Source organism: Eufriesea mexicana, unplaced genomic scaffold (assembly GCF_001483705.2).
Source record: "Eufriesea mexicana isolate 0111107269 unplaced genomic scaffold, ASM148370v2 scaffold10344, whole genome shotgun sequence".
In the NCBI taxonomy this organism is placed as follows: domain Eukaryota; kingdom Metazoa; phylum Arthropoda; class Insecta; order Hymenoptera; family Apidae; genus Eufriesea; species Eufriesea mexicana.
In genome coordinates this window covers 91,436-103,418 of record NW_016918030.1, presented here as the reverse complement: position 1 = coordinate 103,418, position 11,983 = coordinate 91,436, and the positions used below count along the sequence as shown (strand labels likewise).

Genomic DNA, 11,983 nt, shown 5'->3' with positions numbered 1-11,983 from the left:
AAATCCTAATAAATATAATAAATATATTATTTTTATATTTATTCAATAATAGAATTGATATTATAATAATATTAAATATTTAACATAAACGTATGCAAATAACGCAAAGAAAAACTGTATAATTACATACTAATTTATTATTGTGTGCAATAAATTATTTGATGATTTTTCTTGGCAAAAATAAGATATTATAATTCTAAACGTGTATAAACTAACTACATAAGAGAAATATGAAATTCTAAACGATATGCATGACATTTATGCATCAATAATATTAAAAGGTGCAAAAGCTTCGAATTATACCACTAACTATTTTCAAAAGAAAGGGATGACCATAACATCGATTGCGAGTGCTTACATATTTTAAAACAATTATAACTCTAACATTACACTCTGCAAACGAAATAAAATATATCGTGCTAATTTATTATTCATATGTATATTAATAAATTGCACTTCTTTTTCATTTCTTTTTATACATTTACAGTTGTTCCTTGAAGTACGCTAGTAATTTCAAAGTACGTGGTTTCATTTATACGCCGGCTTTTTCCATTCTTTTCTTCCGTTCTTTCCTAAATACGTAACATTTATTTATACACATACACATAAACAGGCGCGCGCGCACGCACACATATAACATATAACATATAACATATAATTAATCTTTTCAATAAATAGCTATATATATGATAAGAAGAAACAAGCGTACTTTGAGGCACAATTGTACTATGATTGTAAATTATACTGCATTTTCGCTTTTCCTGCGAATCTGATAAATTTGTAATTTGTCCTTAATTTGTTTTATCCTTATACATTCAGGTTTGTTTTATGCTGTTTATCATTTTTAGGACAGAGAACCCAAAATTCACGCTGGTCATCACAGAAATAGTATAGATGAGGAATTCTCCGGCAGAATAAAAAGCATCGAGGACAAGCTAAAAGGATCTGCACCAGCAGAGAAAAAGCCAAGGGATCTCCTACGTGCCATAGGTTTGTGTTATTTTATTTTTTTTTCTTATTATTGCATTATTATTAATCATTTCTCTAATATAATAATCAAAATAGAACTCAAATTGAATTTACTTCAATGTCTTCAATTTTGTCATCAAAAGGAATCGTTTATATAAATGTAACTTTTTTAAATTACTAAATTAAAAATATTGTATGAAAAAAATGCACAATAAACGTTCTATTTATTTTTAAATTATCTTATATATGCTTTATTTGAAAAATATAATTATACTGTATTGCTTTGTAAAGGTAAGATCGAGAAGACCGATTGGAACGTGAAGGAAATTGAGAAGAAAATCGAAGAGAATAAAATGGGTCGTTCGGTTCGACATGACAAAGTAGAACGAGTACCGAAATGGAGTCGAGAACAGGTTGGCATACGAATGAATGAACAGTACTCGAAAATCAAAATTTTTCAGATGTGTATATGCTTCATTCAGTTTTTAGCTCGACAAATCAAGATGGAGAAGAAAGGACGAGATCAGAAGGAGACAGATAGTAAGTACGCTGATATTGACAATACCCTGAAGAATATTGACAAGAAGATCAAAGAGGGTAATGTGCTTGGGTACAATAAAGTCTCGGCTATGGCCGAACAATTTTCGAATAAAAGTCAGGACGCTGAGCCCAAGGTCCAAAAATCGGTAAATACGATATTCCAAAATTTCAGTACTGGAGGATATAGTCAGCAGGACATTCGGAATCATTTTCATGATTATTCTACATTATATTTTTTGTCTAATTTCTTTCAAGGAAATCAAATCATTTTTTATACTTATATACTTATAAATTGTGTTTGTGGTTTCTTGCAGGATATAAAAAGTGCGATGTGAATAATAATAATAAGTGAATCATCTTTTTACATTTGCAATTTTCCTTATTAAACCAGTTAACTAAACTAACCGAACCAAAATATTTGTGATCCTAATAAAATTTATGTTGGTACATGTATTTCCTAATTGTAGTATTTAATATACAATTTTATTAATAAAAATTTTATAATTCATTTTAAAATATATAATCCCTGACTAAGATTCTTTTGTACTAAAAATTTGAAATTAAATAATACTACTTTGCTTTTCTATACTTCTCTTACAGAATGTTAAACCTACAATAACATTACCTACGCAAGGAGGTTCGGAGATGTGTCATTTTTGTAACAAGAGAGTTTACTTGATGGAGAGACTGAGCGCCGAAGGAAAATTTTTCCATCGAGGCTGTTTCCGTTGCGAATATTGTTCTACCTCATTAAGAATAGGTTTAATTTTTTCTTATCTTAAAAGTAAATATAAGTGTAATTTTTATTAATTATTTTTTATATTGTAGGAAACCATACTTTTGACCGGGACAAAAATGGAGGGCGATTCTATTGTACACAACATTTTGGTTTCTCAGGAACATTAAAAGCTCGTGCAGAAAAGAAGAGAATTACATCATTTAACAAAGAAAATATACCTACATCACCTGTACATCTAAAAACACCTGAAAAGGTATGATTCAAATTTCTATTTTATGAGACGACATTTTTATAATTAAGAATATAAACTTTCATTACCTTCAGATAAAGATACCTTTAGAGGGTGTTGTTGGTCTTGACTTACTTGATCGCGGACAAACACCAGAAAGAATCGAATTCGAGAACTTAGCAGAGATATCAGACGCTGAAGAACCCCAAAGTCAAATGGATGAAGATGAATGGACAGATAAAAATTTTGGTGCTTCTACTGCAGAAATGGGCTCTAGTGATGACATTTCAGACATGAGGTATTTTTAATTTTGTTCATACAATATAATGAAAACATATAACAAATTTTTTAACAATTCATTGATATCTCAATAGCGATTCAGATGATGATAATGAAATATATGAAGAAGCGATAGATCAACCCCTAACAACAGAAGGAACTCTTGAACTTGCTAAGAATTGGACATTGCGATACTCTCATCCACATGCTGCAATGGGACAATCTGATACTGGGAGCAATGAATATGAAGATTCCAGCGATGAATATACAAATGAAGGTACAAACATTGTTATAATTCTTTATTATTTTACTTACTTGTTATTGATTACTGTTACTGTCAAAAAAAAAGAAAACAATTATTTTGCTATTTGCATTTCTATTTAGACGATGAAAGTACAACAGCTACGGAAGATGAAGATGACATACGTGCTCGAGAGCTTAGAAAACAGGAAGTTTGGCTGAAGAATTCTACCCGTAGCTCCGATACGGACACTGGTTCAGAAACGGAGGTGAAAATTTCTCAAGATTCTGTAGATAATGTAACTCAAGAATCTCTTGTAGTTCCTGTACAAACTACTAATTTAATATCGCTCCAAGAAACAACAGACATGAATAACGATGAAGTTGATCAAAACATTATTGATACAAAAAATATTCAGAAATTATCAGATATAAAAATACTATCGGTCGATTCGTTAATAGGAAACACGGATCAACGAATAATAATTAATGAGTTTAATAGCGAAAAAAATGCATTTCAAAATGAAGCATATGGAGGCTTAATTCCTTTAATTGATACTTCATGTAATTTAATATCAGATAATTCGGAAAATAATAACGTAAATTCAGACTCAGTTTTAATTGTTCCTAATTCGATTGTGCAGAATAATTTTAATCGGCATAATGATAAGAATAAATACATTTCGGAATATGAAAATGTAGTAGACGAAAACAATCTTCTAAATTTAAACAAAAACCAGACTCAATCGCTAATTGAAAATAATCAGGTCAGCTCAAAGTTTAATGATATTAGTAGCAATGAATTAAATAATAAGATAATTTTTGTTAATGAAAATTTGAACAAAATAAGTAATAATGATACTGAATTAACCCAAACAATCGTTACCAGTCATAATAAAGTAAATATTAAAACAATTCCTGGTCTGGATATGACACCTTTAGAAACAAATAGTGTACTAAATACAGAACTGCAAACAGCTTTTGCAGGAATTATGCTTCCAGATGCTATTCCATTTAGTCAGACTAATTACAATAATACAAGCCAGCTTAACATAGAAGAAATTCTAAATCTTAAGGAAAAACTACCGGATTTGATAACATCTTCTCCAAACCATAGTAGAGAATCATCACCATCTTCTACATCTGAAATTTACAAATCAACCGAAACATTATATGATGACTTATTAATGCCCGATATCCAACATGAAATAACTTCAAAAGAATCAGAAACTTGTGATTCAGATAATACACAACACTATAAGAAATTAGCAAACGATACTTTAAAAGAAAATAAATTAAGATTGTCCATAAAGGAGTCTAATCGAATTCCAATAGTAACTATTACTTCGCCATCACCAACAAATGAAAAATCATTAGAAAAAACTTCTATTGAAGCTTCTAAGTTAACAGTACCCAAAGAAATCAATCAACTGATGCGGTCTGATGGAAATAGTTCATTCGAAAAATTAAAACGAGACTTAAATCAGAGAAAAGCAAGGAATAAAATCTCAATGGGTGAACTCCGACCATTGTCCACAGAAAATGCTCGAAGAAAAATTAATAAGTATTTCACAGATGAGAAAAAAGAAAAAACAGAAATTCAAAATAAAAATTCCCCTAATATTAAAGTTATCGAATTAAACCTTAAACCGAAATTATCTGCTAAAGTTGAAACGAAAGACATAATGAAATATTTTCAGAAAACAAATCAGGAATTTTCTGAAAAAATAAATGATAAGAAACCTGAAAATTCAAAAAATAAATGCAATATAAGTATCGATCAATTAAATAAAATTGATATTATTGATAAAGAATTTGAAGAAATAAAACGGCAAAATGAGGAAATGTTTTCAATTAACACTGAAGGTATTGAATCTAAATTGCATTTGAATACTATATCGATGAAATTAAATTCAGAAAACATAAATAAACAACCAAATACAAAAGATATAACTAAATCATACGAAGATGTAATAGTTAATACTTCTAATGTTGAAATCAATGTAGAACAAAGACCATTGACTAGTTTGATAATCAATGATACTCCAGAAAATAAATCTTATGAATCCATAAAAATTCAATCCGACGAAAATAAAATGAATATAGAACAAACAATTTTACAACCTAATAATAACCCATTAGAGACTAAATCAAGTGAAAAAAAAATAGAATTAACTGATCTTCATATAAAACAAGTACCTTCAAAACATAATGATGATACTTTCAAAACCAAATTGTGCACCAATGAAGCAAACAAACAATGTTCTTTCCAAAATTCACAACCAGCAATATTGACACTACATTCGGATTCTAATGTCTTAGAAATCAAATTACATGAACAGAAAACAAATGACACAACTTATTCTACTAACAGTACTAAACCTAATATGAAGCAGATAATACCAATGCCGCAATTTAATAATATTAATAGATATAATACCTTACATGGAAGTGATAATTCTTTAAATATGAGAAAAGAAGTTATTAATAGAACTAATGTATTATATCAAAATTTTAAATCTTCTTCTGAATTAACAACTTTAGGTGTTGAACCTGAGCAAATTACCAAAGTCAAAATTGTTGAACAAAATATTGAAATACCAAAACATATAAAGAATATAAATTCAGATAGTGATTTAATTCTACCAAATATAGTTCCAAATCGACTAGAAAGAAAACATGAACATCATGAACTCAATTCTTCAAAGGAATCTAATAAGTCCAATGTACAGTTTACTCCTACTGTTCCAATACGAAAAAAGTCTTCAAAACGAAAAACTAATGTTCCGTCTTCTTTAGAAGAGTCTACATGTAATATTCAATTAATTTCTACTCCAATTAGTGAAAACTTAATCGAAGCAGACATTATTACCACTGAGCATAAAAATATAATAAACACGGGGACTAATAATTTAAAACATTCAACTGAAACAGCAAACAGTAATAGTGAAATAAATAAAACATTAACTACATTAGGAAATACTATCAGTGAACATAAACATTCTCATTTCGCAAAGTCTCTCCCATTAATAAACTCCGACCAATGTGAATCTACAAAATCCTTGTCTTCTAAAAATGATCGAACAAAGAAAGATAAATGTATAGTGTCTTAATCAAAACAATATTTATGAGTGCATATGATGAACAAATCTTTAAACATGATTTCTGTATGTTTCCAATGTGTTTTTCAATTTTATGATTTACATTTAGGGAAATTGTGTGAGATATGTTAATAAAGTAAAAAAGCAGATATTACTTATACTTGGCTGATGGTATATTTTTTTAAGATACCCAAAGCCATTGAAAAAAAGGTAAAGCATTTTTATGTACGAATGGAGTGTTCTATTAAACTAATTCTAAATTAACAATGACTCAAATTGATTAATTGTTTGTGTTTGATTTAGTGTTTATGCTAAAACTAGCAATGTCTCTCACCAATTTGTATTAATTTTGAGATTACCACCAGCCAATACTTTATTAAAAATCTCACTGTTTCATTTTAGGTAAATTCATACTATTATTATCATGATTAGTTCCACGGTAAATATAGGACGAGTATCAGTAATTAATAACTTAGGAACATTATACATTTTTGGATATACTTATAAAACTACATAATAGTTTTTAGTGAACTCTAGTATTGAAAACAATTAACAAAGTTTAATGTAAAACATTTTCTGATTAAATGCATCATGTTCCTTGCACTAATTGTTTCACTAATACACTAAACAAAATTTCTTGTTTTTTAATAACATTTAATATTTGTAATATCTCTACTCATTTATTAATCTGTAAGTGGTTCTACAGGTTGCATCTAATGAAGCTACATCGGAAGAAAGCGAAAAAAGTTCAGCTACAGAAATATCAACGGATTCTGAATTTGAACACGATGGTGCTACTCCTACGCAACATGAAATTCCAGAAATCACGATCAACGATTCGTATGTCCGCAAAACTAGGGGAAATTATGTTGAGCCTAAAAAAGTTCAAGTAAAAAGCAAAATTATTTCATCAATTAATGGAAATTTAAAACAAGACAAAAATTTAGATATTAAATCGCAATTAAAAACGGATCATGGTATAAATCCGACTCATCTTGAGCAAGAGAGTAAGCTGAATTTATTAGGATTCAATAATACGAATATAGTTCCATTAATTAATCCACGCAAAGGAGATTATTTGTTGAATCGCACTCATTCTACTGAAGGTATTGCATCTAAATTATCTTTGGAACTAAAAAAAAAATATTTACTCGGTGGCACGGCTTTTGGTGGTTCCGTTATGAAATCAGGATCAGCCTCGAATGTAGATACGCAATTAAGAAACTTCACAGACGCTATTTCTCAACATCAAAAACTTTTAAATCCTGCTTCAGAACCAAGTCCCACAATGCAAGCATTCTTGCAGGGAACAAGCAAATTGCGCTCAAACAATACCCAACTTTCTCCTATATCACCCACAGCTATATTTTCTTCACCTTCAGTAAAACCATATATTGCTAATCGACCCGCTCAGAATTTATTAAATAATGATAATCCTATTTATAAAGCAACAATACTACCTGAAATATCAAAAACCCAATTACCAGATTTAGTAAAGGAATCTAGTATATTAAAATCAAAAACTACACCTAACATTGTTTATGGTGAATCCAAGGACACAGGAAATAAAGAACTTATAAAAGAACAAGTAATGTCTAGTCATACACTTCACAATTCACAAATACTGGAAAACACAAGGATCTCTCAAAATATAGAGAGCAATTTTACTATAAACACAGATGAAAATAATGGTTTTCGACCACGAAGTCCCTTGCATGAAACCTCTATCATTGTACCCCAAGTTGATTGGAATAAAAAAAATGAGAAAACAAAAGAAACTGCTAGTACTGGAGATTCAGAGATAGATAGCGATTCTCTGTCTTCCGGTGATGGTGAAGCAGAAGAAGTACGGGGTCAGTCACCAGTTGTTATAAACTTATCTCCACCACGTTTACAAATTCACAGTACAGATGGAGATCTACTGTTAGATGAAGAAGCTGATAAATGTAAAAATTTCGATGATGCTCAATCATTCGAACCAGATTCTATAGAGTGTTCATTTCTACAAGATAAAGATTTAAATAATAAAATAAACTCTACAGTTTCTACTTCAAATCCTTGTATGAATAAAACATCAATGGAATTAGAGATAGTAAAAAATGAAATTGAGCAATTGGAATTGCAGGATGACAGAAAAAGTATTAGCAATTGCAGTACTCCTACATCAATAACTTCTGCTATTTCCAATAAGCATGATGATTCTGAAGAGAATGACATCACCACAGCAGCTCTTACTGAAACAGAATTTTTAGAGTGGGCTCGTGATGGAGAGGTTCTGGTTTCAGATGACCTACGAGATGTTGAATTTAATATTAATCCAGAATTTATAACGACAAAAAGAAAAACAACATATTCAGATTCTTCAAAGATGGGGTATGCTCCAGTTATGATAGCCAAAGAGGAAGATTTAACAGACATGGACTTAGATTCTTCGAAATTAGACAAACAGCTGGATGTTCCTGTTAATAATACCTCAAAACTTTTAGCTAATGGTGAAAATATAGATTTTATGGATACAGATAACGAGTCGTTGTTGGATGACAGTTTGCAAGATGCTTCTAACATGGTTATGCTCAAAAATAGAGGATATGTTGAATTTGTGAATGTTAAGAATGCTCCAACACTTACAAATTCGCGAGATAAATTAATTGCCGATGCTCCTATTGCGAAATTAGAAATAGAAAATGATTCGTGTTCAGAGGAAGAAGCCTACAATGACAGAAATGTAATAGAAATAAACCCAGTTACCATGGATGATGTTATGAATAAACTAAATGGTACTATAAATAAATCTGAAAATGATATTAAATCAGACATAGAAACAAAATCAAATTCTAATCAACAAGATCACTCTATTACAGAAACAGTAAATAAAGAATTATTTCAATCAATGGAGGAAGATAGCTTGCTTATCGTTGAACCGGCTGAAGATACTACTACTAGTGAAGTGGTTACTATACTTGCTAGTCCTGTCAATCCACAAGTTTCAATAGTTACGACTCAAACTCAAAAACAATCTGAGCAAGAAGAAGAAACAAAAACAATAGCTGATTCAAACAATCCTGATTATTTAGAATACGTGAAACGACTACAATCTAGAATCGCTGAATTTAGCAATGCCAAAGACTCTATAGATATCAGAAAATCTAAAAGGAAGAACTCAAAGAGCTCTCTACAATCTCGTACAGCTGAGATGATAGCAGAAGAAATTAAAAATCAAGAAACTGCAATAAATAACAGCTTTAACTCTCCAGCTACATCTAGAAAATTGGAAGAAATTACCAGAGAAAGATCCAAACAAAAGAATGTAATACAAGATTTACTGATGGATAAAGTAGAAGCTCATAAGCAGAAGTCAGCAGAGAAGAAAGCAAGGAGAGCTGCTAGAGCTTCATCATTTAATTCAACTCCTACTTTATCACCAATGAGGCCACCTATTCCTAGTGTTTCACTAATTAATAAATTTGTACCTACATCCATATTGACACCTGAAAATAGTCCTTTGCATACTATTTCTCCTGAAACCAAAAAATCTGTAGATACTGAAACATCTTACGAGATACAACAATTACCTTGGAAATTGGAAACTGAAAAAGTTATCAATGAAGAGAGTAAAAAAATTAATATTCAATCTTCTGAAAGTACATTCAATAATATAGTTAATGAAAAAGAAAATAATTTTAAAACACCAGTTGCACCTCCGAGATTAAAGCACGAGGAGGCAAAGAGAACAGCAGAAAAAGCAAGACAAGATGCGCGAGAAAGAGCCAGATTAAAGAGCGATGAAGATTTAGGTCTTAGTCCAGAAGATAAAATCAAAGAACTAAGAATGAAAGTAGCACGAAGACAACTTTCCATGGAAGAGAGAAAAACTAAAGAAGAAACGCAACATGAACCTCGTATGAGACTTTATAGTTCTGGTGCAAATAAAATTGGATTAAAATTGCAAACAAGCAAGAGTACAGATAATATGAAAACTGTAACAGAAGTAGTGAATTTTAGTGGTCTATCTGCTGCCAATGCAAAATCAATGGATGAATTGTTACATACTGATTCCCCAAAATCAAATAGCTCTATTGCCATTGTAAAAAGAGACAAAAAACAAAAGACAAAAGATCCAGAAAGAAGAAAAAGTATCATTCAAGCAGTCTCAGATTTCTTCTTTAAGAAGGAATCTTCTCCTTCACCATCCAATCAAAAAGACAAATTGTCTATGTTCCGTCTGACATCAAAGACAAAAGGCAAAGTACGTATATTCTATTTCTTTTTATTTAATTAATTTCTACATTTCTACTGTTGTACAGCGTGAGTATTCTTAAATATTTTTTAACTAATTGGATTCTGAAATGTTTCAGTTATGTAAATCGTATTCGGAAGGGTCAGATGTAAGCAACTCATAAGTCATTGATACTAATTTTTCCAGTATTAGCTTTCTTATGCCACTATTTGTATTCGCTATTGTATATCGTGCAGGTACTATAATTTTATTTTCGTTTGCCGCATTTTCTCGTCTGCTTTTGAGGGGGTAACATATTGATTGGCATAAGCTACATTAAACTGAATTTTTTACACTGTACCTCCTTACACTATTGTTAGATCCTTGTAGTAACAGTCTACCCTACAAATAAGCATGTTAACTTTTGTCATATATATAATTGCCACTTCAGTATGTTCGGTTTTTTCTTTTAGTGTGCTTTAATAAAGTTATTTCTAACATAAAGATATTAAGAAAATATTATTGGAAGATAAATATGTATGGGTAGTTCATTTTATAGTTACTATTCTAATTTTTTATTACAATTCTACAATACACAAATTCTACCATCATATGTACATATTTTTTATCATAATTATATGGACGAAATTATCAATATGTGTATTTTATAATTGCATTAATTTTATATGCTTATTCATGTACTTCAATAGTGGATTTTATTACAATTTTTATTTTTCAATGTTAAAACACTTTATATTAATTTCAGAAATGAATTACTTTTTCTCTATTTATTTATAAAAAATTTATCTTTGTAAGGAATCAACATTATAGTAAAATTCTTTTTTCAGCTTGATAAAGTTTTGTCGCCGAAGATTAACACTAGACCAAAAAGTGTTTGCGAAGGAATGCTCACAAGGAACTTTCTAAATGAAAATCCGCCGCCAATTCCACCACCACCTCTTACTTATACTATTCCTACGACACAAGTCTCAGGTATGAATAAAACATTAACTAGAAATAATAAATATTTGAAAATCATAAAAACGCTTATTTTTTATATCTTATACTCGTTTTATTTTTAACAGATGATAGTTTATCAGATGATGATACAAAAACAACAGCAGTGTCAGCATCAGGTATATACAAGGCCACAGTAACCGAAGGTTCATGTAATAGTATTTCGCGTAAAACAAAAACTACAAAACGAATAGCTAGACAAGCACAATTAAAAAGGTGTGAAATTATTTTGTACTCTTCTAATGATTCAATCGTTTCTAATACAATAATTTATTTATAAATATTCCAAAGGTTGCGTATGGCTCAAGAAATACAAAGAAAATTGGAAGAAACAGAAGTTAAACAAAGAGAGTTGGAAAGCAGAGGTGTTAGCGTTGAAAAAGCTCTTCGTGGAGAAGGCGGTAAGATCATATCATTTAAAGATCTGTTATAAGCGCTTAAATAAAATGTACTTATTATATTTAGAATGCTCTGATCGGGAAGAAGCGGATTTGCTCAGAGAATGGTTTGATCTTATGAAAGAACGCACGGAATTACGGAGATATGAAAAAGAGCTTCTGGTACGAGCTCAAGAGGTTCAGCTTGAAGATCGTCATGAAAGATTGCAACAAGAATTACGTGAACGTTTAGCTGATGATGGTTAATACTTTATA

At 30.2% G+C, this 11,983-nt stretch overlaps 1 protein-coding gene across 2 annotated transcripts in view; it reads left to right on the top strand.

The window, feature by feature from the left end:
* Mical (Molecule interacting with CasL) overlaps nt 1-11,983 on the top strand; it is a 66,890-nt gene that overhangs the window by 53,229 nt on the left and 1,678 nt on the right. The window contains exons 13-26 of one of the 2 annotated variants that reach the window (XM_017908291.1): nt 849-990; nt 1,261-1,382; nt 1,452-1,655; nt 2,110-2,269; nt 2,338-2,501; nt 2,573-2,775; nt 2,852-3,033; nt 3,141-3,265; nt 6,804-10,343; nt 10,453-10,482; nt 11,162-11,306; nt 11,399-11,546; nt 11,622-11,731; nt 11,796-11,969. In XM_017908291.1, coding sequence (XP_017763780.1) covers nt 849-990; nt 1,261-1,382; nt 1,452-1,655; nt 2,110-2,269; nt 2,338-2,501; nt 2,573-2,775; nt 2,852-3,033; nt 3,141-3,265; nt 6,804-10,343; nt 10,453-10,482; nt 11,162-11,306; nt 11,399-11,546; nt 11,622-11,731; nt 11,796-11,969 — 5,449 coding nt within the window. Of the gene's footprint in view, nt 1-848; nt 991-1,260; nt 1,383-1,430; nt 1,656-2,109; nt 2,270-2,337; nt 2,502-2,572; nt 2,776-2,851; nt 3,034-3,140; nt 3,266-6,803; nt 10,344-10,452; nt 10,483-11,161; nt 11,307-11,398; nt 11,547-11,621; nt 11,732-11,795; nt 11,970-11,983 lie in introns of both variants that reach the window. The other variant, XM_017908290.1, reaches the window with a different exon arrangement.